The following is a 27,844-nucleotide window of genomic DNA, read 5'->3' as shown; positions in this document are numbered from 1 at the left end:
TAATTAAATCTATGATGTGGAAAGATTCATGATGTGTATTGTTAAGATTCCCCGCTGGAAGTTGGTTGGTTTCATTTAGGAAGAATTTAGTATCAGTTTTACCAGAATCTTACTTTTATTTGAAAAAAACAAACTCCAGAAATTAAAAGCATAAAATTTATAACATGTAAAAATTACAGATGTGTTACATAAAATTCAAATCTACAACTTCAAAACCTTTTCAATAACGCTAATTTTTGGCTTCTTCAACATCTCTGGAAATTGCAAGGCTTTCCTCATGTGTTAATTTTGTGAAGAAGAAACTGTAGCAATTCAACAAAATTCAGAACTTCCTTTTTAAAAAATACCCAAATGTTTTTGAAATTGTGCCATGGGAAATGTGACTTACTTGATGGCGAAAGTGAAAGTTGCTCAGTCATGTCCGACCCTTTGTGACCCCATGGACTGTTCAGTCCATGGAATTCTTTAGGCCCCTGGAGTGGGTAGCCTTTCCCTTCTCCAGGGGATCTTCCCAACCCAGGGATTGAACCCAACCTTCCAGCACTGCAGGCAGATTCTTTACCAGCTGAGCCACAAGGGAAGCCCAAGAATATTGGAGTGGGTAGCCTATCCCTTTTCCAGGGGATCTTCCCAATCCAGGAATCGAACCAGGGTCTCTTGCATTGTAGGCAGATTCTTTACCAACTGAGCTATCAGGGAAGAGCTATTTGATGGTAGTAACAACAAATACTGTTCAGTTCATTTATCTTACTAGGAAAAGCTACCATTTTTCCTAAAGGGAGCCACCATTTTTTTTTTCTCTCTCTTTTTAAATAGGGCGTGGGACCAGGGGAGAAGGGAAAGGCTGGAGCTATTAACATATCCTGAGAACTTTCCCTAAAGCAAAGTTTGTGACTACAGTGACTGGCTTTTGAATGTTTGTATGCCCCAGCGCCAGACCCCACCAGGGCTGCTTTTGTGGTTTGTTACTCATTCGTGTGTCATTATCTTTAAGTCCTTCTTCATGAGAGAGACCTAAGAATCTGAGGTTGGTTGATACTGAAGATGATTTGCTTTTACACTACTCTGTTTTGTCTTTCTGATAGCCGCCATGACACAGAAGAGGGATGACTGCCACCCCTTTCACAAATGGGGAAATAGGGGCCTTGGGAGGAGCTGCTAAGGTCTATAAGCTCTCTGGGAATCTCTTGTTAATCAGGCTCCCTTGCTTTGTTGATTTCTTGAGCTGAACCCTAGTCCAGTTATTTTGAAGGTCAGGTGATACAGATCTCTGAAAGTAAGATGTAACATGTAACTTCAACCCAGTCTTTAATTTCAAAGAATATTCTCAGATGTATCATACTCTAGACCTTAAAATTATTTTTGCTCTTCTTTGCTCCTTTGACCTTAAAATATCTGAATATTTGCTCAAACAGAAACATTTAATGAGCTTTTTTTGTGAAATATGAAATTAATGTATGGAGGATAAAACTAGAGAGGGCCTTGATGGCTAGCCTTCCCTGTGGACACTCAGGAACAAACGAAGAGGCAAATAAAGATATATGCAGAGTGCAAATTCGGAGAAGGCAATGGCACCCCACTCCAGTACTCTTGCCTGGAAAATCCCATGGACGGAGGAGCCTGGTAGGCTGCAGTCCATGGGGTCGCAAAGAGTCTGACACGACTGAGCGACTTCACTTTCACGCATTGGAGAAGGAAATGGCAACCCACTCCAGTGTTCTTGCCCGGAGAATCCCCTGGGACAGGGGAGGCTGGTGGGCTGCCGTCTATGGGGTTGCACAGAGTCGGACACGACTGAATGGACTTAGCAGCAGCAGCAGCAACAGCAGAGGGCAAATTACCTCAACTCTAGTTTGGTAATTGGATCTGTATGAGCCATTTAGATTTACAGGTATAATGCAACAACAAATTCTATCATAGACCAAGAACTCTGGAGAAGCAGGCAGGCTACAGCAGCCACGCACGGGTTTCACCGACTCTGAGCAGTGGAAATACTGACTTGATGTAGATGTAGGCTCTAGCTTTTATTTCAGCCCCTGAATACATGGATGTCTCCTTGCTTTCCAGCTTTCATATTTATATACATCACTTAACCACTACCTACCCTCCTGCCCCCTGCCACACACACATTCCTTAGGCAATGACTCATCTTGTTCTCCTAGGCATCTTGGCATCATGGGTCAGTCCCAGATTTGGAAGATGTAGTCATTTAAATCCTGAGGATAGTCTTTGATAGCCAAAACTTCCCTGTCAATTCCTGATACCCAGAAATTAACTTCTAGTTAAAAATGTCCCTTAAAATACCTGACCATCGTTCTTCTCCAGCACACCCTACAGTGCTAGGAGTTAGCTCCCTGAAAAACACCTAGGTTGGTAGGAGCAAAGGGCAGGGCTTCTTTCCATATAGTCAATTGATGTGCAATTGACTCTAACTTCCCTTGACTTTTGCCAAATGCCAGATTCCAAATTTACTTGATTGTTCAGGAAAACAGGCATGGGCTGAAACCGTACTTTTTTCAGTACAGTAAGGAATATAGTTTTCCCCAGCACTGTCATAGGGAGACTGTCACCCTAGATTGCTTATATCACTGCTGTTATAGAAGTTTGTTTGTAAATTACTACGGTTATTTATATCACTGCTGTTATGAACTTTCTGTATAAATTACTCCAGTGGGAACCGAAGTACCTCTCAGTGTGTTATGTTTCAGCTTGGTTTCCCTCCCTGTCAGAATGCCTCACATCTGGGCCTTGCCCCCCGCTGTGCTCAGGTAGTGCTTACCCGTCCAATTTAAGGAGGGATTTGAGGTTTAACTTTAGGAATTTTGTGAATCCTAAAGAAAACTAAGGCATGCCTTTCAGTGCTCTTCTGGCCAGGTCTCTCATCACATGAAGGTGGAACAACAGTGTACTTGGCATGGTCTTAGGCCAAGGTGTATTTCTTGTGTTGAGCACGCTGTTGTTAGTCTAGTTCAGGGGTTGGCAAATATTTTGTTATAGGTCATGTAATATTTAGGCTCTGTAAACCAGGTGCAATCTCAGCTGCATTTTTTTTTTTTTTTTTTTTCCAAATCAGTCAGTTCAGTCACTCAGTTGTGTCTGACTCTTTGCCACCCAATGGGCAGAAGCACGCCAGGCCTCCCTGTCCATCACCAACTCCTGGAGCTTGCCCAAACCCATGTCCATCGAGTCGTTGATGCCATCCAACCATCTCATCTTCTGTCATCCTTTCTCCTCCTGCCTTCAATCTTTCCCAGCATCAGGGTCTTTTCAAATGAGTCAGTTCTTTGCGTCAGGTGGCCAAAGTATTGGGGGTTTCAGCTTCAGCATCAGGCCTTCCAATGAATATTCAGGACTGATCTCCTTTAGGGTGGACTGATTAGATCTCCTTGCAGTCCAAAGGACTCGCAGGAGTCTTCTCCAACACCCCAATTCAAAAGCATCAGTTCTTCGGTGCTCAGCTTTCTTTATAGTCCAACTCTCACATCCATATATGACTACTGGAAAAACTGTAGCTTTGACTAGACAGACCTTTGTTGGCAAAGTAAATGTCCCTGCTTTTTAATATGCTGTCTAGGTTGGTCATAACTTTTCCCCCAAGGAACAAGCATCTTTTAATTTCATGGGTGCAATCACCATCTGCAGTGATTTTGGAGCCCCTAAAAATTGTCTTTGTTTCCATTGTTTCCCCATCTATTCGCCATGAAGTAATGGGACCAGAGGCCATGATCTTAGTTTTTTCAATGTTGAGTTTTTAACCAGCTTTTTACTCTCCTGTCTTACTTTCAAGAGGCTCTTTAGTTCTTCTTCTCTTTCTGCCATAAGGGTGGTGTTACCTGTATCAGAGGTTATTGGTATTTCTCCTGGCAATCTTGATTCCAGCTTGTGCTTCTTCCAGCCCGGCATTTCGCATGATGTACTCTGCATATAAGTTAAATAAGCAGGGTGACAATATACACCGTTGATGTATTCCTTTCCCAATTTGGAACCAGTCTGTTGTTCCACGTCCAGTTCTAACTGTTGCTTCTTAACCTTTCATACTGTTCGTCGGGTTCTCAAGGCAAGAATACTGAGGTGGTTTGCTGTTCCCTGCTCCAGTGGACCACGTTTTCTCAGAACTCTCCACCATGATCCATCCATCTTGGGTGGCCCTACCCAGCATGGCTCATAGTTTCATTGAGTTAGACAAGACTGTGGTCCATATGATCACATTTCAAATAACTGTTTAAAAATGTGAAAATAATCCCTTGACTCTAGTTGAAATTTGGGTGGAGGGACCCTCTTATTTTAAGAGTAAAATATAGGAATACCTCGTTTTATTGTGCTTCACTTTATCATGTAAATTGAAGGTTTCTGGCAACCCTGCAGGGAAGTCTATTGGAGCCATTTTTCCAACAGCATTTGCTCACTTTGTGTCTCTGTGTCACATTTTGGTAATTCTCAAAATATTTCAGACTTTTTCATTACTGTTCTATTTGTTATGGTCATTTGTGGTCTTTCATATTAGTGTTGCAAAAGAATTGCAACTTACTTGAAGGCTCAGATGATTGTTAGTTTTTAGTAATAATATATTTTTAAATTAAGGTATGTACTTTTTTTTAGACAAAATGCCACTGCACATTAATGGACTATACAGCATAGTGTAAACATAACTTGTATATACACTGGGAAACCAGAAAATTCATGAGACTTGCGCTACTATGATATTCACTTTATTGCAGTGGTCTGAAACCAAAGCCACATCTCCAGGTATGGCTTAATACAGATGTGCCTGTAGTAAGAGACTTTATGAGGCAACAGCATTTAGGAGTTACATGTTACAGTCAATTGAGGAAAGGCAGAAACAAACCGGCTTCAAAAAATACCTTATTCAGCAGTTTAATTGAATTTTTAAAATGAGATTGTATAACTAGATCCTTTAATGGAGGATACTGGTCGAGTCATAAGGTCTCTTCTAACTAGTTTCTGCTGACTGAACTAGGCTCTGCACACGCAGTGGCTGTACCAGATTGGCTCTGAGCTCTTGACTGACTCCGTCTTAGCCACTGGACCACCAGGGAAGTCCCCCCAAGACAGTTGTAACCAGCTCACACAGTGGGGCTGCTGACCGGTTGTGGGAAGGGATCCTGCCTACATTCCTTAGCCACCTGGTGGTGCTTGTGGTGGGCTAGTTGCCAAATTGTGTCTGATCCTTCCGACTCCACGGACTGCAGTCTGCCAGGCTCCTCTGCCCATGAGATTTCCCAGGCAAAAATACTAGGTTGCCATTTCCTTCTCCAGGGGATCTTCCCAACTCAGGGATGGAACCCCATCTCTTGTGTCTCCTGCATTGCAGATTCTTTACCAACTGAGCCATCAGGGAAGTCACCTGGAGCCCAGAACAAAGATCTGACCAAATCTTGACCCAAAAGCATTTCACCAGGGAACTTTGACTGCTATTTGTTTCAACATGTCACTTAAGAAAAACAGCATCAGAAATACCACTGATGACAGCAGTAGTAGGGTATCAACCTGCCACAGAAAGCATGACAGCAGGTTTAATTCTGATTATTAGAGCTAGGATTCCAAAGAAAACAAGGTTTTGTTGTTGTTGTTTAGCTGCGAAATCGTTTCCAATTCTTCATGGCCATGGACTGTAGCCCTCCAGGCTCCTCTCCATGGGATTTTCCAGGCAAGAGTGGAGTGGACACCATCTCCTTCTCCAGGTAGTCCCTGTTTTCAGCCTGCCTTTTTATGTCAACAAGTCTTCCTTTGCTGTCTGGAGTTTTGTGGGTTGCTCTGCTGACAGAACTGGTAGCTGCATGTTTCATCCTCTGTCCCTCTGCTGTCCTGCCATGGGGCTTCCTGAAGCTGCAGTATCACAGTGTGAAGCCTCTGCTTCTGGGGAGCACCTTAGTGAAGTGCTGCAGGTTGCTTTTGTCCTGCCAGAAGCTTGTCTTTTATTTCTAGTTGTGACCTTTCTACTTCACCAGAAAGCTGAATTTCCACTTGTCTCCCTGGCCACCTGGTTTTTTGCAGTGTGGCTGCCACTCTTCTCCATTTTCTATTAAATGGCTCGTTCTTGTCTAACCATAGCTTTTGTTTGCCAGCAGCCCATCATGTATCTGTTAGGTACCGTTTCTACAACTTGTGAAAACTAAACAGTTCCTTCATAAATAAACCCAAGAGCAGATGCAGCCCAGCAGATTTCCGGGCCAAGTCTGCTGCAGGTCATACTGTGTGCCCTCTCACAGTCAGGGCTATGTGGTGCCCTTCGGTTTGTCTGTGGATTGGCAGTTTCCCCCAGTGGGGAAATTTGAAAATTGTAGATGCTGCCACTGAGCCAGCCAGTCTGGTACCATACACAGCACTGGATATGGAGTTCTGGAAGTTCTAAATCTTAAGATATAAGCAATTGAATGCTTTCCTTCTTGTAGTACATATGTGATTAACATATGCGTGTGTAGGGAGAAGGGGAAGAGTGGAGGTTGCAAAGGCAACAAAGGTTACAAAGCCTTTTTATTCTCAACTCTGGCATTAAAGCATGAGCAGTCCCCCTATCTAGTTCTGATACAGCAGTGCTGAGATATATCAGATATTCAGTTTCTCGGAGACAGAGAAAGATGGAGGAATAGAGACTTGTTTTTAAAGGAACATATATGCTTTCCTCTCCCCTGTCAAAAGACAAGGAGTAGAATAGAAAAAGATATATAAATCCACAAAGTCAAAGAATGGAAAAGGAGACAATAAGCAAGAGGTAAAGATTTTGGAAAGCATTAAATGAGTGGTAGGAGGAAGCTGAATCTCTAGTGCCTCTCGAGGGTGGGAGCTTAAAAGATCTGCACTGTGGAACCTGAGAAAGGCTTAGGAAGTGGAGCCCCCAGAAAGTCAGCATTGTACGCTTTCTTGGACCTGCTTATGTAGGACAGACTTTCGGCTGGCAACACAGGAGGTCAGTTGTCAAGGTCTGGAGTTCAGGGCATGTCAACAGGTGACCCAAGTTTCAACAGTCAGTGTGTTTACCTCTTGAGGGTCTACTGAAACCAAAGTCCTCACAGGGAAGAGCAGGGCTAGAGGTGGTGCCTGGCTTTTGCTACATCAAGTGCCTTGGACCCAGAGATACAAAACAGGCAAACAGGAAGCCCATTCAATTAGCCAGTCTCACTCAAGAGCTGAGAATTGTTCTGGAACAAGAGCCTTTACTCAAGCCATGGCCATTAGTTCCCAGAAGAGATGAACACAGACTCTTATTTAATTAGGTACTTAGAGGCGGAAGATCTCACCTAGAGTATACTGCAGTGTGTTTGGTTATTGATCCATAAGCGAATGTTATTTTCACAGGGATGTTGAGTAAGAGATTGGGGCAAAATAATACTTACTTAACACATGTGTGTGGGCTACCTAAAGTCAAAGTCAGAATTCTTTGGAAGAAACAGAGGGATTTTAGAATCCTAATTGAGGAAGAACCTTGAAAGTCCTGAGTTTCCTTTATGTTGGAAGTATAAAATAAATCCCTAAGTCCATTTGAGAGTTGTTTTTTAACTATGTTCCTAGCAGGGATGGGTGCAGTTCTCCCTAATACGTCTGCATTCGTGTCAAGTATTTGTAATTCCTCATTATAGTCTAAATAGCTGATGCCTTTAACCATCATCTGGAAAGATAGCTTAACAGGAACTAGAAGAGAGACAACTAAACTTTCGGATAATAACATATAAAACTTGGCTCCTAGTTAAAGAATTGTTTTCCTTAAAATGAACAAAAAATTTCCAGGTAGAACTAATGAGGTGAATCTTATCTGGCACGGCTGTGGTACCTAACTGGCTTCAGCCTAGCACATGCTAAGTAACTTTGCCCCATCTAGAACCAAGTATCTAGCCACCTCCAGAATCTTGAGACAAGCCTCTTACTCTGTACTTGTTTATAGCTTCAACAGCAGCAAACCAAAAAGGGGAGAGGAGCTCTGCAGAAAGCCAAAAGCACTTCAGCCTATTAATTAATTCAACTCAGTTAAACAACTGGTACGCTCTTTTAGGATTAGATGTTTATACTATAAAGTACTTGATAAAGTTAGACCACCTCTGTGTCTTTGCCAGGTGCTAAGAACTGAACATGCACAGCAGTGCCCAGAGAACTAGGAATGGACTTATCTATCTACTTTAAATAGGCAGGGTCAGTGGGCACAGCCACATAAATTGTTTTCTGCAGACTGCATTTAAGTAAGTGCTGTGATTCATGGGGTCGCAAAGAGTCGGACACGACTGAGCGACTGATCTGATCTGATAAGCCATAAATTATTGAACAGAGTTTTTAAAATGAATATTAAGAATTATATTATTAGATAGAAGTTAGGGGGGGAAAAGACCATATTTGCTGAAAGGTGTTCATAGGAAACTATTCCAAATTTGCTCTTTATTACAGTCTTTGGGGATGCACCAAAGTCAAGGGCAGGCTGACACAGCAAAGGGGAGATTCTCAGGTCTGATAGTGTATGGAAAAATCCTAGAACTTTAAAGGGTACAGGTGCTATTGAAAGAATACTCTTACTGGATCAGGACTAAACTACAGACTGTATTATTTACTTAGGCAGATTATTGTATTTACTTATGAATATTTATTTAGTCTCAGTCACTCATGTTAAATAATTTGAGGCTAGAGGAACTCTCAAGTAAATTGTCTGGGTGAATTAAGCAAACTTAGTTCCTAAACAGGCTGGGCAGAAAATACAGTAGCCTGGCCCAGGGTAAGGCAACCTGTGCTCAGAGCAGTAGCAGTTGATCCCAAGACTGAACTAATGACCACTGTAACTCAAAATGGAAGGGAAGGAGCAGCCCCTGAAGTCCTAGGTTATACACACAGAGACGCTTACCTTGTTTATAATTTGGAGAGTGGTCTAACTAGAGCACTAGACAGGTAATAAATTCTTGTAAACTGTTACTAGGGCAATGTGTATTTTCGTTTTATTTTGGGACTAATTTTTAGGTATTCATGAGTACAAGAATGCTTGCCTGAAGCCTTCTTCCATATATAACACTGATTAATGATCATTAATACTTAATGCTATCATTTAAAACATCAATCTTTTAGAAATGTGATATTTAATATAAAATATAGTCTTCGGTTGGTATACTAAACTTTTTTTCCCCCTATCTTTTCTATTAGCTTTACCTTCAAGCCAGAATGAAGGGAGACTGGGCAAGACTTTTACGCCCTACACTGCAATTTGGTCTTGTTGCTGCATCCATTTATGTGGGCCTTTCTCGAGTTTCTGATTACAAACACCACTGGAGTGATGTGTTAACTGGACTCATTCAAGGAGCTCTGGTTGCAATATTAGTTGTAAGTATCCATGGTAGCAGCCTACATCTTGAAATTGACAAACACTTGGACAAATAAGTAGAAAAAAAGGTTCCAATGAGAAATGAGAAAACTATGTTAAGGCAGAGAATGTGGCTCAATAATTGCTACTGGGTAAGGACCCCAATGTTATTAAAAGTCATTTTAGGACAGACAAGAAATAATACCTAGGTTATTTACTTTCTGCAGAAGTTATTAAAAAAATTTACTAAGTTTTTTTTTTTTCTTTTTAATAGTAAAAAGCCCTGGGTATAAAGTTTTCTTTTTGGTATAAATTGAAAATAATTTACATGAAGAACGACACTTTTTTTTTCATTAAGGGCTGGCTGGCAGAGTGAAGCTTTTTGCCCAAGACATAACAAAGCAACTCTCAGAATGTCTTTAACAAAAATGCCTGTTAGCTGCTAATTTGTTGTTGCTGCTCAGTCACTGAGTCGTGTCCGTCTCTCTGTGACCCCATGGACTCTAGCCTGCCAGGCTCTTCTTGTCCATGGGATTTCCCAGGCAAGAATAGTGGCGTGAGTAGCTACTGCCTTCTTCAGGGGCCCTTCCTGACCCAGAGAGTGGACCTGCATCTCTTGCTCTGCAGGCAGGTTCTTTACCACTGAGCCACCGGGGAAGCCCAGCCACTAATTTATTAGTACCCTTAACTTTTACCCTGTAATGCATATCCTTTTATTTTTTGAACACTGCTTATTGCAATTTTTGTTATGGTTTTTCAACTTATTTAAAATTTTATCATTTGATACTCTGCCCCATTCTAAATGTTATCTGTTCTACATAGGCTGTATATGTATCAGATTTCTTCAAAAAGAGAAGTTCTCCTTTTAAAGAAAGAAAAGAGGAGGATTCTCATACAACTCTACACGAAACACCGACGACGGGGAATCACTATCGAAACAGTCACCAGCCTTGAAGGTGGCACAGTGCCCAGATGAAGCTGGCCTGCTTTCTAAAGAAAAATGATTGCAACCAGAAGGCAAGAGGATGCGTCTTTCTTCCCGGTGTACAAGCCTTTAAGGGACTGCTGCTACTGTACCTCCTGGATGCCTACTTTACCTGTGTGTATATAGTTACAGTTAACACAACGGTTATCTAATAGCTCTAAGTTCATTTTAAAAAATTTCAACGGCCTTTCACTAAACAATGCCCCACCTGTACATTGTTTTATTAAAAAATGTAACGCTTATGTACAAATGTGTATGTAATATGCTTTCTTAGAATGATGCTTGATTTAAATATAATACATATTAAAATGTTTCAGGACAACTGTCTTGAGATGGGAAAACCAAATCAATACTTATAGGCATTTGTAGTTGATTGTAATCAGACAGGTGGAGAACAATTTATAATTCCACATTCCTTAGCTGACTGTTTATAAGTAGAGGCTGGCGGCAAACACAATATCTCTCTTGATTTTGGTGATTCCTAAGGGAAAAGAAAATATGATGTAAATTTTCAAGACCACAAAGAATGTAATGCCCATCCACTGGGGTTTTTTAACAATTCGCATTAAATTGGGGAGAAGGCAATTCGGAAAATACAAAACCTTGCTGGTCTGAAAGACACCTAGAGGAGGAGTTCATAGCCATCTCTGAGAAACGGGAAACTTCGAAACCAGACCCCTGTTCTTATGAATCCTGACTCTACAGTACCCCATGTGTGGCGGGGCTAGGGGTGTCCAAAATTATTTTTAAAAACTTGGAAAGAATAAGCTGTCAAAAGAAGTTAGTTATCCCAAAGCATGAATTTTCAGCCTACAATGGAAGGCACTATATTTCAGTTACCATGTGAAATTCTTTCTGGGCTAAGGCAGGACAAACTGTTCGAAAGTTTACAAAACTAGACTTAAACCCACAGTGATTCAATAGGTCTGCTCTATTTAACAATGTTGATAACGTAAGCCAGTTTCTGCAAACTTCTTAGAACACTAAGTAGAGAGCAAAATCAGTAGGTTTGATTGTGGTCAACCAACTCAGAGCAGCACCGTGTCTCTATTCTTGGTGCTTTCAGTCCTTTTTCTCGGCCAGCAGACAGATGGCGTGAAGTTATGCGCAAGCGCGTGTGCCTCGCCGGCACTACCGCCATGATGTAGCCAGCCTTTCCCGAGTTGGTCTTCCTGCTTCCACCGAGCTAATCTACAGACTTGCCTACAATGCACCAGCAAGAACTGCCTGGTGAAACCCATGCCCGAGCACGCCACTCCTGTGCTCAAAACCTCCGATCACCTCAGAGGAAAAAGCTGAGTGCTAGGGCCTACAGGACCATTCTTTTCTTCTTCCAACCCCTGCTGTTCGATTCACTGTTCACTGTGCTCCAGCCACACGGGCCTGTTGCTCCAGTACATCAAGTATATATGGAGGGGCTCTAGGCCATCATATCCATCTCTCAATTCTCTTGTCTCTTCCTTCGTTTGTATCACTACCTGATGTATTTTAATTGTTGACTTGTTTACTGTCCGCCCCCTGCACTAGAATGTGAGCACCATGAAGGCAGGGGTTTGTGTCTTTTTTGTTCACTGCTGTATTCCCTGGTGCTTAAACCAATGCCTGGCACACAATAAGTGCACAATAAATATTTTGAGATTTTATCTATATTCATTTACAAACTGTTTCCAACACACACTGATATTTTCTTTGAATGCTACTAGGTGGCCTGCCATGGCAATCCAGTGAAGAATATCTGGAAATGTTCTCCTAGGTTGTGGTCAAGAGGTCAAATCTCAACAGGATTTGCAAAAATTACTAGAAAAACCTTATGGGCTGGATACTGACCTTCTGCAAATTTATTTTCCAGCTCAGTGTTTCCAATGGCTTTTGCTGCTTGACACATTTGTCGAAGTAGTTCTTCCAGGCGCCTCATACAACGAATTATGCTGCCTGGACAGAAAAACAAACAAATCACTTGTAAAGTGTAAATAATCAGGAAAAGCAGAACTTTTGTTAAGACACAAGGAAGGCGAACATGGGATGATTAACCAACAGTCCTCTGAGGAACTTGTACTGCAGTAAATCAGTAGTAAACTTGATTAGTGACTGCTAGGCACCAGGAAGGCCACAAGGATGAAGAGTTTAATTCCCGTCTTTGCCTAATGGTAGAGAGAGGCGTGGATTTATTATAATGTGTTGACACTTGCTCTTACAGAAGTACACAAAATGCCCTGGGAACAGAGGACAGAACAACATGGATGAAGGGCAGCAAAGGTGACATATGATTTGGGTCCTTTATGCATAAGGTCACTGTCAGGCAGTGACAAGGCAAGACCACCAAGGCAATGCAGAAATGCCCAACAGACCACGGTGGGCCCTGGGCGTGGCCTACCACGGCCTCTGGATACTACCCTCTGAAGAGAACGCAATGGAGAATGTTTAAGGAAGGGAATAACAGAAGCAGATTTTCATTTTAAAGGTGCAATCGATCATTCTTCTGGACCTTAAACAGGCTCTTTCAGCAATAATTTCCTCACACAGTGTATCCTCAATGAAGCATAGAAGAGGCGATCAGTCCCTTCCCATTGGGATTTGACTCCCCGAGACAAGTGTTTGCATCAAAGGTGAAGTTGTAAACACACTTGCACTTCTGTCAGGCTTGCACGAGAAGGAGCCTCCGGATTCTTTTCTAAGTACTACCTAAGTTGAAAACTCTTGGATTTTAGTTTTAATGCCTGAAATACAGAGGAGTATCAGTTCTCTCTGGTATGCAAGCTGTGACCTCACACTTCAGGTTCTTATTTAACTCCTTGTAACACTGCTACTGCTACATCGCTTCAGTCGTGTCTGACTCTGTGCGACCCCATAGACGGCAGCCCACCAGGCTCCCCCGTCCCTGGGATTCTCCAGGCAAGAACACTGGAGTGGGTTGCCATTTCCTTCTCCAATGCATCAAAGTGAAAAGTGAAAGTGAAGTTGCTCAGTCGTGTCTGACTCTTAGCGGCCCCATGGACGGCAGCCCACCAGGCTCCTCCATCCATGTGATTTTCCAGGCAAGAGAACTGGAATGGGGTGCCAGTGCCTTGTAACACTGGAATAATTTATTAACATGTGTCTTGTAAAACACTCATTGTACTGTGTTCAGGGCTCTTTTTACCTTTTAATGCCCTCCACATTATGGTCCAATGTGCCCAAGGGAGAAAAACAATGGAGATTTAACTCCTAAAGCTCTTGCTCTTAAACACGGTATGTTATGCTGGTAACTGGAGAAGATGCGGATGAGAAATACAAACTACCAAAGTGGCAGCAGAAAGGATGGGATTCAAAACGAAGAGGGTGCAGAAGAGTGGAAGGCGGCCCTGGAATCGAGAGCGACTTCCTCTGAAGAGGAGAGAGTAAGGGACAAGAGATATGCACATGAGTTTCTAGCTTAAGACAGCCTACTGGCACCTGCCTGTCCTCTGAAGCAGAAGTGATCATCCACAAAGCTGGCACAAGTGAGGAAGGTGTGCAAGGAGAGCAGTGAGGATCTGGAATCGCCTGTAAGACGAGCCTCAGAGCCAGAGACCACAGTCTCTGGAGAGGAAGACGAGGGATTACGATTCAGATGTGCCATCTACTGCCTGAGGGACTGTATTATCGAGCTAGGGAAACACTATAAACTAAATGAGGCAGAATGTTCCAAGTGTCAGGTACCGAGCTGGTGCACAACAATCTCCTCCTCCTCTGCTGGGGCTACATCTATTACTAGGAAAGTTTAATGTGATCCTGAGGTTACAGACTATGGCTTCTGAAGACACCAAATGATACAATTTTTGTCCAGGAGAACTCTGCTACTGAAGTACAGGATTAGAGAATGAATTACTAGACTGATCCACCTGGAGGTACATATAATGGCAGACAGAAACACAAGAATCTCAGTTGCATCCTAATTCTCTTTACATGACTAGAAAGAGAACTGTGGCTCAGAAGGGAAGTTCTAAGCAGTAGTGGGGCCCCTTCATAGCAGGTCTCCAAGAGAATGAGGAAGCATACCTACCTGGGCATTTACTTTCTGTTACTGAGACAACTGATTCTAACACCAATAAGCTATATTAAGATTTTGAAAATTAACTGAACAAATGAAAAACAGACTTGCTGCTGCTTTTACTAGTAACCTTTAACAACAACAACAAAAATGATTTCACAAAAGATGTTCCCAAGTAGGAGGAGACTATGTCATTGGCTACTTCCAACATCCTACCACCATCTTAACAAACAAGAAACCCTAGAGGGGTTAATGACTTTCAGGTTCACCCTTTAGAGCAATGGCTTCCCTTTTAAACTGTGAGGCTGAGTTCCTGGAAGAAGAATCTCGGACCTTCAACCACTTTACAAATACAGGTAAGAGTATTAGCCTATTCCCTAAGAACAGGAAGCTGCCAGGTTGGCCACTAACCACTGTGGGGTCAGAAGGTGGCATCCCCTAGACCCACTGGTAAATTCATGACTTGATAAATGGACAGCACCTACTTTTATCTCTTCCCCTGGATGTGTGTTTCAGCTCTTACTGCCCTTTACTGGCACCCCTGTGCAGGCACAAGCAACATAATAACAAGGGCTGCAGTCCTGTGGGCAGGTGAGGAGCCTATCCCTGACCTCCTGCATCCCAGGAGGAAGAGTGCTCCTCTACTGCCCCCAAATCTAATACCATTCATTCAAATGCCAATAGGAGCCCTGGTGAGTCTGTTTCAGCCCTGATTCAAACATAAGGTTCTGGATGGTCTGATATTTCTGTACCAGGATAATCATTTGTGGACCCTAAGTTTTAGCTTTAAAGATACTATTTCATGAAGTTCAGTCATTAGCACGTCACTCATTTTTGCTGTAACATTTTTTACTTAAGTGAAAGTTACTCACTTCTAGGCCACAATTATAAAAAACAGCTGTTACAAAAACAAAACAATGCTATTAATTCTACCTAGATGCTATTACTGGATCAACAAAAAGTTGATCACCCACACATATTACAGACACCTCAAACTCAACAGTTTCACAAAGTGAATTCACTCTTTTCCTTTCAAATCTTCTCTATTAACCTGTGAAAATCTTCAAGTTTACTCACCTATAAAATGGAGATAATAATAATTCTTAAACCTAAATGGGGTTATTATGAGAAATGAATGAAATAATGTATGCAGGGTGCTTAGTAAGTGGCAGTAATACAATAGGAACTCAATAAATGCTGGCTCTATTTGTTATTTCTGTTCTCAGTGCAAAGAATGCTGAGCTCTAGTACTGCTTTGCATTGAAAGAGGAAATCCAATCGCAATAACACTGGGTGTCTAAAGGGTCGGGGGGCTGGAACGGAGAACGTAAAGAACATCAGATTACCCGTGCAACTAGACAGTAAATGTGTGTTTTGCAAACACTTCTATTTGAAGAAAATAAAATTAGGTAATAGTTAAAAATGTAAATATACAGCACTTCAAAAAGCAAAGAATGGATTCCGCAGGCCATTTGGAACTGAAATGGAGCCCTTCATAAATGTTTGCTGTGCAGGCTGCCAATCAGCTGCCTGTGCTCACAAATATTGTTTTGACTGAATTCAAATGTGTCCCGGGAAACATAGATAACCTGGTATTGTTTAGGTATTTCTGCAAATTGAGAAACTCATGTTAATAGTGGAGAAGGCAATGGCACTCCATTCCTTTACTCTTGCCTGGAGAATCCCAGGGATGGAGGAGCCTGGTGGGCTGCCGTCTATGAGGCCACACAGAGTCGGACACGACTGAAGCGACTTAACAGCAGCAACAGCAGCAGCATGTTAACAGCCAGAATCTGCAAAAGCTATCAGAGACCAAACATATGAAGTAAATATATATTTACTTCAGATATAGCCAGATATAGCTCACGCCAACTCAATTTCTGGAAAACTGAGTTCTGACAGTTTCAGATGAGATGAGAACAATTAAGAAATGAGGCCAGGAGACACAGGGTTGCATATACAATGGCTGTGGCAGTCGGCCTCAGTCTTGTCAAGAAATCACCTTGTGTGCACACACACCGTTCACAGCTGCATGCAGCATAAGGGCTATTTATTCCTGATGGAGACTCATGAAGACTCCTGGGAAGAGGTGAATCTCCCAGTACACTTCCTACCTACTACAGTTCTCCGTAATCCAAGGCTTCTCCTTACTCCCAGCTTTAGAAATCTTTCTGCCTCATCAATTATGACCACCTAGATTAAGTGTAAGACCCGAGATAAAAGGCCATGACCCTTCCTCCCAGGCTATCTGAAGCTGACCAGAAACAAAAACACACACTAACAACCAAATGGTTTATTACGAACCTTTTTTCTGGTTTTGCCAGAGTGGAAAGTAAAACTGAATCCTTAATAGTAATGAAACTGTAGTAAAATACACACAAAATCTACCACTTTAAAGCATGTGCCCCAGCGTCACTACCCATTTTTTATACTTAGGTTTATATCACCATTCTGGAAGAATGCACACTTAGATAATAATTCACATGGCATAAAATTCACCCTTTGGGGACTTCCCTTGTAGTCAAGGGACATGGTTGGATCCCTGGTTGGGGAACTAAGATCACATATGCTGTAGAGCAACTAAGTTCATGAGCTGCAACTACTGAGCCCCAGGGTTATAACAAAGCCCCAGCACCACGACTACTGAGCCCCAGCACCACGACTACCGAGCCCCAGCGCCACGACTACCGAGCCCCAGCGCCACGACTACTGAGTCCCAGGGCCACGACTACAGAGCCGCAGCGCCACAACTCAGAATCCATATGCTGCAATGAGAGATCCCCCCGCCCCACTCAACAAAGACCCCCGCATGTCCATAGCTAAGATCCGGTAGAGTCAATACAAACACAAATTCACCCTTTTAAATAAGTGCACAAATTCAGTGGTTTTTAGTATATTCAGAGTTGTACAACCATAACCACTATTTAATTTTAGAATCTTTTTATCAAACCCAAAAGAAACCCAAGTCCATTAAGCAGTCACACCCACCACCAGTCCATGGTAACCACAAATCTACTTCTGTCTCTCTATAGCTTTGCCTATTCTGGACATTTCACATAAATGAAATTATCCAGTAGGTGGCTTCTGTGTCTGCCTCCTTTCACTTAGAACCTTAAAGTGTTTCAAGTTCATATACTATCACGAATCAGTCCTTAACTCCTTTTTCTAGCTGAATACTGTTCCACTGTATGAATAAAACACAATTTAACTATCCACCCGATTGAAGGACATTTGAGCACACAAGCGTGAGGGCAGTTTTACAAACATCAGGCTCATGTGGTTCTTGAACAAAACATTCTAGTTGAGGATAGAAGAAATCAACACATTTCTTTACCTGGAGAGGTATTTATTTCTACCTCCAACTTGCTGGCATTCCCAAAAGTGGTTCCTCCAGTTCATGCCCTAAATCTGATATAATACCTCCTATCTAAGTGGTTATTGAGGCCTGAGATTAGAATCATAAATACACTTTCCTGCAATCATTTACCATATTACCCAGCTCAGGCTGAAAACATTCTGGGAGGGCAGAGACTATTGCCTGTACTGCATGCAGCACAATTCCTGGTCCCACTAGGGTCTCAGTTAATTATTCATCAAAAGAGTAAGAATCAGGTGCTAATTCTTAAGTCATTTAGTACTAAAATTGTGCCAAAAGTTAAATAGAGAAAAGATACATACTAATAAAATGCTACTCTTATTAGCAAATGTAAAAAAAACAAACCAGCTGGAAAATCCCTTATGACACTGATGTATCCTCTCCTAGGGAAGGGTAAAGCTATGCTAGTTGAAAGGCACGTGAAAAGAACTTGTGGCGGGGCAGAGACTGGGAATGCACAAAACAGCATTTGCTTAAAAAACCCCTGACAGACGTAAGCACTGCAGCGAACAGTTTCCCATGATAATCTGTCACAGCAGCTTTCCTGACGGCATGTGCTTAAAGGAAAGCAAATCCGTCCTGCACAGGGAAGAGCACCGTACCGCGTTTGTACAGGCAAATAAATAGTACCCACCATTCAAGGTTAACTAGCTCCAGCTAATGTTTGAAAAGTTCTTAAAACTACCTCTGAGGCTCATGACATGATTGGACACTTGACCACAGCACACTGAAAAGTTCCAATGTAGTCATTTTCTGCCCATAAAAGTAAAGACACACTATACTAGGGGTAGAGCTGTGATTATAGTACTTTTCCAATTATATCAAGCATGTGCCGTAACAAGACGAGGAGAGAATGGCTATTCTGAAGTGGATAAAGTAAACACCACCAGTTTTTTTAAAAAAAAGGTTGTGGCAAGGAGACACAGTATGCCAGAGAAAGGAAATAATATCCTAATATCCCAAGGTTCTCAGTATTTTTTTTTTTTTGCTGTTTAATTACATATTTTATGAGCCAATATATAGTCTATTCCAGTTTTAGAAAGAAAAGGTAGAGCTGACATAATGGTGCCATGAAAACTGTGTTGATATTAGACCCAATTTCAAGTTATAGTTATGAATCCCTTAATTTTCAATCTTAGATTTCATGAGCAAACTGTGACATCAAAACAGCCCCAAGGAATTGAAAAGAGGTAAAAATACTGATTTCAGGAATTGCTCATATGTGGGGGAAAACATCAACTCATAGGTGGCAGAAATACAAACTACCTTCAATTTTAACACTTTACAATTTATCTTCCATACCGTGATAACTTTCCCACTTAAGTACAAAGAATAGAAAAACAATCTATAAAGATAATTTTACAAGCCTTCCTCTATTTCTAGGTCTACTGTTCCTTCATTTCTCTTAAACAAATAAACCACACAATGCACCACTACTGTTTCATGCCGCTGTGCCTACCTTCTCAGAGAAGCAGATACACAAATATGAGCTAGCATATTAGTAATTCTAGAATCTGGGCACAGAACAGTCACGGTTTCATTCCTATCTTCCAAAAAGAAGTTATACTGAAGAGTGGTGATCCTGTACCTGATTGCCTTTGTATCTCTGAAACACACAAGCTGTCATACACCCCCTGGGTTTCTGTGGGTTAAGTGAGGTGAGGGTGTCACGTGTTCCTCTTCTCACACCATCAGTTATGACAGGCCTTCTGACCATCCCTACAGCATTTTCAGAGGATGGAGATGGCACAATTCTAGGCAGTATTTAAGAATCCTCTTGGTGATCCAAAACTCAAAGATGAGGTATTACGGTTTTTAGATGAAGTAATCAACTACCATGTGGCGGGCAGTCACAGAGTCCAGAATTCAAACATACTGTCGTCATGTGGTACACCTCCACGACCTTGGCCAAATTATTTACCTTTTCTAAATCAGTCTCCTTGTGCAAAGTGCAAATAGTATCTACTCAGATGTGCCACTAGTGATTAGATTTAAAGTATATAAAATGCTGATTATAGCACAATGCCTGGCACACTGTTTACCTAATAAATAATCACCATCCTCATAACAGAGTACAGTATTCACAGAAAGATTCTGGGACCATAATACTAATGACCATTTAATGGAAGTTTAGAAATAAACTTTAGGGAAAGGACTAAAACAGCACACAATTAATTTAAAAATGAAAGTGACGGTCACTCAGTCGTGTCTGACTCTTTGTGATCCCCTGGACTATACAGTCCGTGGAATTCTCCAGGCCAGAATACTGGAGTGAGTAGCTTTTCCCTTCTCCAGGTGATCTTCATATTTAAAACCTTAAAACCCATAAAATTCAATGCAGTAAAGTAAAGGCTCACAGCTGATTTTGTGATGTTTAATCTATGCATTACAAAAATCACTGATTCATAAACTCAGTAACCTATTAGTCAGTCTTCAATAATATTGGGTGAAAAGCATATAATTCAGGGTATGTTAAAAATAATTTATCTCAAAATAGATAGATAAGAAATAATAATATTTTAAGTATCTTACATTAATCGCTATGAAGTCCAAGCTCATTTATTTTCATTTTTAAGAAAGTTCAATGTATACAGAATTTACCACTATATATATCTACATAAGCTAATATTTTTGCAATGATTATAGAATTTCTAAATATGGCTTTCTTTATATACTGTGCCTATTATTTGCTTCTTATAATTCACTTATAATTACTCCTTTTGTATTTCTTTTACCTTTACTTTTTCATTTAAAATTTTTCTTCAGTTAAATTAAGTACCTATTTGATTTTGTATGCAATGGACAGCATTTTCAGCTCTGCTATTATTTGGTGGAATTATATAGCAAGCCATTAGGTTGTTGTTGTTTAGTCACTAAACCGAATCAGACTCTTTGGTTACCCCATAGACTGCATGCAGCCCGCCAGGCTCCTCTGTTCATGAGATTTCCCAGGCAACGATACTGGAGAAGGTTGCCATTTCCTTTTCCAGGGGATCTTCCCAGCCCAGGGATTGAACCTGCATCTCTTGCATTGCAAGAGGTCTCCTGCATTGCAGGCGGATTCTTTACCACTGAGCCACCAGGGAAACCCCTACATGGGCAGAAGATTTCCTTTTATTATCCAAAATTTAAAATAATATAATATTCTTTTTGGTAAGTCAATGTCATTCTAAGTATATTTCTTATATCAGAAAGAAGTATATATATAGAACACTCAACCATACCTTCAAAGACATCCGTCATTTTGCAGATGTGGGCAAATGTGGCGCCAGTCGCCCAGGTGTACACTACATCCATCAAGTGAGGTTTAAATGAGCTTAGGTAAGTCTCCTCATCAATTTCCAATTTGGCTTCTGCTGAAACTTTTGCAATTCTTTTAGCACATTCCTTTGAAAAGAAAAGATATGCTTCAAATTTCTTACTTATGATCTCCCATATCACTTTCTTTTTACGCTTCCAAAGCCAGTATTCTACAAGTTTCCTTTTTCTTCCTTGGTAGTAATATGCCTACAATCTGGATGTTCTGCTTCTGAGTAGCCACACTGCCTGACCCATTGTTCAGTAATCAAACAGCAAAGCTTTCTCACTATATTAGAAAAAAACAAATCAAGAGTATGATTTTTACCCAGTAATACCTTTTGTACAATAACCAAAACTCTTCATTAAAACTATTCAAGAGTGACATTTAACTAATCTGTTTCATTAACAAAACAAAGACAACAGTAACAAAACAGCCTTGCTGCTAAGTGCTAAGTCGCTTCAGTCGTGTCCGACTCTGTGCGACCCTATGGACAGAAGCCCACCAGGCTCCTCCGTCCACAGGATTCTCTAGGCAAGAATCCTAACAAAACAGCCTTAGAGAAACAAAAATCCTATGGCAAAATGATGTTTTTCTACAACAAAGCTTTAAAAAAGGTACATTTTAAGATTTTCTTTTCCTGACAATAATAAGGTAGTCATTCTTTTCTCCTGGTAATTGAAAGGGTCAAAAACCCCCAGGCCTATGAAGACTTCACTAGTTCTGGAGTTTAAACTTCTTAGTAACATGAAAAAGTGCTAAATATTCCATTAAAGAGATCATTTTTATGATTCACTCTTCATTCCTCTATTGCACTGTCTTACAGTGGTAGACAAAATCATTCCTCCTAAGAAATAAAAAAAGATACCAATTCATTATTATGAACCAAGGGTCCCCAAACTCTGGGATCTAAGAGGTGGAGCTGATTAAAAACAACAGAAGTAAAGTGCACACTTTCTGCCATAAGGGTGGTATCATCTGCTTGATGAAAGTGAAAGAGGAGAGTGAAAAAGTTGGCTTAAAGCTCAACATTCAGAAAACGAAGATCATGGCATCTGGTCCCATTACTTCATGGCAAATAGATGGGGAAACAGTGGGAACAGTGTCAGACTTTATTTTGGGGGGCTCCAAAAATCACTGCAGATGGTAACCACAGCCATTAAATTAAAAGATGCTTCTTGGAAGAAAAGTTATGACCAACCTAGATAGCATATTGAAAAGCAGAGACATTACTTTGCCAACAAAGGTCCGTCTAGTCAAGGCTATGGTTTTTCCTGTGGTCATGTATGGATGCAAGAGTTGGACTGTGAAGAAGGCTGAGTGCTATAGAATTGATGCTTTTGAACTGTGGTGTTGGAGAAGACTCTTGAGAGTCCCTTGGACTGCAAGGAGATCCAACCAGTCCATTCTGAAGGAGATCAGCCCTGGGATTTCTTTGGAAGGAATGATGCTAAAGCTGAAACTCTAGTACTTTGGCCACCTCATGCGAAGAGTTGACTCATTGGAAAAGACTCTGATGCTGGGAGGGATTGGGGGCAGGAAGAGAAGGGGATGACAGAGGATGAGATGGCTGGATGGCATCACTGACTCGATGGATATGAGTTTGAGTGAACTCCGGGAGATAGGGAGGCCTGGTGTGCTGCGATTCATGGGGTCGCAAAGAGTCGGACATGACTGAGCAACTGAACTGAACTGAAAGTGCACACTAAATGTAAAATTATCCCCAAACCATCTTCCCACCTCACTCTGATGGTGAAAAATTTGTCTTCCATAAAACTGGTCCCTGGTATCAAAAACATATGCCTTTGAGGATCCAGAGATAATCTTAAAACCTGATTTTAAAATTTATTATAAATGAGGATAGAAAAATGTAAAACAAATTGAACTAACTCTATCAAGATGCCATTCTTAACATCAAGGAAAACAGTGCATGCACTGAACTGCTGATACAGTTTATCTATACTATACAATGGTAAATGTTACTCAAAGCAACTCTATATAATTTATTATTTTGGTGAGGGAGATGGTTTCATTTTTAAAATAAAAATTACAAATGATGTTATCAAAATAGTATTAAGTGACAAAACTAACATCAAATGATATATTTAATTTGAAGGAAGCTGTCTCTGTGGAATGAAAAGTACTATGATTCAGTTCAGTTCAGTTCAGTTGCTCAGTCGTGTCCGACTCTTTGCGACCCCATGAATCGCAGCACGCCTGGCCTCCCTGTCAATCACCAATTCTAGGAGTCCACACAAACTCATGCCCATCAAGTCTGTAATGCCATCCAGCCATCTCATCCTCTGTCGTCCTCTTCTCCTCCTGCCCCCAATCCCTCCCAGCATCAGTCTTTTCCAATGAGTCAACTCTTCGCATGAGGTGGCCAAAGTACTGGAGTTTCAGCCTCAGCATCAGTCCTTCCAATGAACACCTAGGACTGATCTCCTTTAGGATGGACTGGTTGGACGTCCTTGCAGTCCAAGGGACTCTCAAGAGTCTTCTCCAATACCACAGTTCAAAAGCATCAATTCTTCGGCACTCAGCTTTCTTCACAATCCAACTCTCACATCCATACATGACTACTGGAAAAACCATAGCCTTGACTAGATGGACCTTTGTTGACAAGGTAATGTCTCTGTTTTTCAATATGCTATCTAGGTTGGTCATAACTATCCTTCCAAGGAGTAAGCGTCTTTTAATTTCATGGCTGCAGTCACCATCTGGTTGATTTTGGAGCCCCAAAAAATTAAGTCTGACACTGTTTCCCCATCTATTTCCCAGGAACTGATGGGACCAGATGCCATGATCTTAGTTTTCTGAATGTTGAGCTTTAAGCCAACTTTTTCACTCTCCACTTTCACTTTCATCAAGAGGCTTTTTAGTTCCTCTTCACTTTCTGCCATAAGGGTGGTATCATCTGCATACCTAAGGTTATTGATATTTCTCCCGGCAATCTTGATTCCAGCTTTTGCTTCTTCCAGCCCAGCGTTTCTCATGATGTACTCTGCATATAAGTTAAATAAGCAGGGTGACAACATATAGCCTTGACATACTCCTTTTCCTATTTGGAACCAGTCTGTTGTTCCATGTCCAGTTCTAACTGTTGCTTCCTGACCTGCATATAGGTTTCTCAAGAGGCCGGTCAGGTGGTCTATGATTAGACTGTCACAAATGTTTATTTCACAATATACTATTCTTAAAATATGTAGTTCAAAAAAATCTTACCTGCATTTGACGAAGTGGTCCTGCTAACTGCTCTGTTAATTTGGGCATCTCACTAGACTATAAAAGAAAGGGAAGATTATATACAAAACTCAAGTTTAAAATGCATTATATACTATTTACTTTTACAAACAAAACAAAGCTTTTATGATTTCTATTCATTTCAAATGATAAGACCTCAGTCATCAGCATTTAAAGTTTCTAATTAACTTAATTATGTCAGCAAAATTATCACTCATGTCATCCTGAATTATACTATTCTTTTACATTTCAGAGGAAAATACTACACTCCTAAATTTTCAAAGTGTGCTAAATTAGCTATTTTTTGTGACCATAAATGGAACTGAAGGAGCAAATATTGTAAACATGCATAGTAGTTTAGTTACATCAACATTTATAAACTGTTATATCATATTTTGATTTTTTAAACAGTTTGACTTCTAGGCAACTTTTAACCTGTGAAAACTAAAAATCTTGTATAAACTACATTGGAAGTAATGCCTTCAATTTTAATCTTACCTAGGTATTTCTAACTCTCTAACCACTTTGAAAAGTGTTAGCTGCTTAGTCATGTCCTACTCTTTGCAACCCCAGGGACTGTAGCCTTGTAGCCCACCAGGCTACTCTGTCCATGGAATTCTCCAGGAAACAACACTGGAGTGGGTTGCCATTCCCTTCTTCAGGAGATTTTCCCAACCCAGGGACTGAACCCAGGTCTCCTGCACTGCAGGCAGATTCTTTACCCATCTGAGCCACTAGGGAAGCCTGTTTGAAGACAAAAATTTAAATGAGTTTCACTGTTCTTACTGTTCTCTTTCTATTACTGCAAAGTCCATCAATATTTCAATTAGAAAAATTAAGAGTTTAAGGTCTATTACTAACCAATCAAATTAACATGGACAAGCTGCTTCAATTCTGTGTGTTGGTTTCTTAACACTCTGCTGCTAAGTCACTTCAGTCGTGTCTGACTCTATGTGACCCCATAGACGGCAGCCCACCAGGCTCCCCCGTCCCTGGGATTCTACAGGCAAGAACACTGGAGTAGGTTGCCATTTCCTTCTCCAATGCAGGAAAGTGAAAAGTAAAAGTGAAGTCGCTCAGTCGTGTCCAACTCTTAGCGACCCCATGGACTTCAGCCCACCAGGCTCCTCCGTCCATTGGATTTTCCAGGCAAGAGTACTGGAGTGGGGTGCCATTGCCTTCTCCGTTCTTAACATTCTAAGGCACTCAAACCCTACAGACTTGTGATTAGTATAAAGATATTATTAGGTTGGTATAAAAGAAATTTCAGTTTTGCATTGTTGAATTATGCCACTTGATATTAGAATACTAGTCAAATGTGGTTCTGTTATACATCATTTTAATGCTCATTTCTTGCTTTATAAAGCTTTTTGCTAATGAATTATTACTTGCTGTTTATTTTATTTGTATTATAGACTATGGAAATAATGTTAGACAAAAAGCAAATTCAAGCAAATTTCTTATTCAAGTTCAAAAGGAGTGATAAAGCAGTGCAGACAACTCGCAACATCAACAATGCATTTCACCCAGGAACTGCTAATGAACATACAGTGCAGTGCTAGTTCAGGAAGTCTGGCAAAGACGACGAGAGCCCTGCAGATGAAGAGAGCAGCGACTGACCGTCAGAAGTGACGACAACCACCTGAGAGGACCACTGAAGCCGACCCTCTTCCACCTACACAAGAAGCTGGCCAAGAACTCAACAGTGACCATCCCACGCTCATGTGGCACTTGAAGGAAAGTGAAAGGGTGAACAAGCTCGATAAGTGGGTACCTCATGAGCTGATCGAAAATCAAAATATTCGTCATTTTGAGGTGTCATCTTCTCTTAGTCTACCCAACAACCATGTACCATTTCTCGACTGGATTGTGATGTGCAACGAAAAGTGGATTTTACACGACAGTCAGAGACAACTAGCTCACTGGGTGGATGTAGAAAAAGCTCTAAGGCACTTCCCAAACCCAAACTTGCTCCAAGAAAAGGGTCATGGTCACTGTTTGGTGGTCTGCTGTTCGTGTGATCCATGAGAGCTTTCTGAATCCTGGCGAAACCATTACATCTGGGAAGTATGCTCAGCAAGTCAATGAGATGTACCCAAAACTGCAATGCCTGCAGCAGGTACTGGTCAACGGAAAGGGCCCAATTCTTCTCCACAATCACGTTTGACTGCATGTTGCACAACCAACGCTTCAAAAGCTGAAAGAAGTTTGGCCTCACCTGCCATATTCACCTGACCTCTCACCAACTCACTACCACTTCTTCAAGCATCTCTACAACTTTTTGAAGGGAAAATGCTTCCACAACCAGCAAGATGCAAAAAATGCTTCCCATGAGTTCATCAAATCCCAAAGCATGGATTTCTATGCTACAGGAATAAACAAACTTATTTCTCATTGGCACAAATATGTTAATTGTAATGGTTCCTATTTTGGTTAATAAAGATGAACTTGAGCCTAGTTATAATGATTTAAAATTCAGGGTCCAAAATGGTAATTACTTTTGTACTAATCTAATATTAAGGAACAATTAATTTTGACAAAGGTAGACTTACTATACAAAAAATTATTGCCAGAAATGTATGTATATATGTGTGAGACAGGATTTAAAGTAATTACAGGTAAATTAAGTAAGAAACCAAACTACAGGCTAGTTGTAACAGATCTGCCTTTAAGCATCAGTATTTATATAGGACTTGGTTTTGATTTGTATCAGGTATATATTATATAATAAATTATGAACCAGGTTCTGTGTTATTCCTATTAAAACAAAAAAATCATGATAAGTAATGAGAAAGCAAAATGGCCAGAATGAACTCAGTATCTCAGTTTAGTGAAAAGTACGCAAGACTGTAAATATCTTTGATATTGCATCCATCCCCTGGTCACCAGTTACTGCTCTCCTCTCTCCTGGTCATTATAAGCAGAAGGCACTGGTCATGATATAAGTAAGTTAAGTGTCTGTCACTTTACCAACACGTTCCCACCAGGTACATGCAGTTTGCTCTGTCTCTCCTTTAGGTCTTGATTCAAATTTTACTCTATCAGTGAGGCTTTTTCTAATCACGTTATTTAAAATAGTAAATGCAGCCCCCCCAAATGATTTCTATTTGCCTCCTTTGCTTCACTTTTCTCCAAACCCCTCATCCTTCTGACATAATATGTCTGTTCTTGATTTCTTTATCTTCATTGACTAGCATACACGAAAGTATCATGAAAGCAAAAAATTCTGTTGTCTCTCTCGGGTCTTGGTCTCTGCAGTGCATGCAGTGGGTGATTAATAAGCATCTGAAAGACACTTGTTATTTACATTATAAAGACTGTGTAATTCTATATTACTTCTAATGATATAAAAATAAGGGCACAGTTTTAGAAATAACGCATTTTAAAATAGAAATTATCAGCATTGATAACCAATATCTTACTATATTTACCTTCTTCTCTGGCTAGAAAATACTTTTAAAAGTATCAATGACATTCCGTGTTACTTTCAACACAATGATCCATTTTGCTGTTGACGGCACCACGGGAAGCATGATGACAGCACATACAGCAGAGTGTGGCTTCACTGAACAAATCTTTACCACACACAGTGACATCCTGCCCCAAGATTTAAAAACTATGGTTTGGTGAAGCCCAACTCC

At 40.8% G+C, this 27,844-nt stretch overlaps 2 protein-coding genes across 3 annotated transcripts in view; one reads left to right on the top strand and one right to left on the bottom strand.

The window, feature by feature from the left end:
• PLPP1 (phospholipid phosphatase 1) overlaps positions 1–11,924 on the top strand; it is a 105,583-nt gene extending 93,659 nt beyond the window's left edge. For both annotated transcript variants that reach the window (XM_005887380.3, XM_005887379.3), the window contains exons 5-6: positions 9,136–9,312; positions 10,115–11,924. In XM_005887380.3, the coding sequence (XP_005887442.2) occupies positions 9,136–9,312; positions 10,115–10,246 (309 nt within the window). In that variant the 3' untranslated portion in view covers positions 10,247–11,924. The remainder of the gene's footprint in view (positions 1–9,135; positions 9,313–10,114) is intronic.
• Positions 93–27,844, bottom strand: part of MTREX (Mtr4 exosome RNA helicase) — a 101,864-nt gene continuing 74,112 nt past the window's right edge. Inside the window, exons 24-27 of the mRNA XM_005887381.3 lie at positions 24,186–24,242; positions 20,887–21,049; positions 12,105–12,209; positions 93–10,758 (exon numbers count right to left, since the gene is read on the bottom strand). Of these exons, the coding sequence (XP_005887443.1) occupies positions 10,706–10,758; positions 12,105–12,209; positions 20,887–21,049; positions 24,186–24,242 (378 nt within the window). The 3' untranslated portion in view covers positions 93–10,705. The remainder of the gene's footprint in view (positions 10,759–12,104; positions 12,210–20,886; positions 21,050–24,185; positions 24,243–27,844) is intronic.

The sequence above is a fragment of the Bos mutus genome, chromosome 20 (assembly GCF_027580195.1).
Source record: "Bos mutus isolate GX-2022 chromosome 20, NWIPB_WYAK_1.1, whole genome shotgun sequence".
Classification (NCBI taxonomy): domain Eukaryota; kingdom Metazoa; phylum Chordata; class Mammalia; order Artiodactyla; family Bovidae; genus Bos; species Bos mutus.
This window is presented reverse-complemented; position numbering and strand designations above follow the sequence as displayed.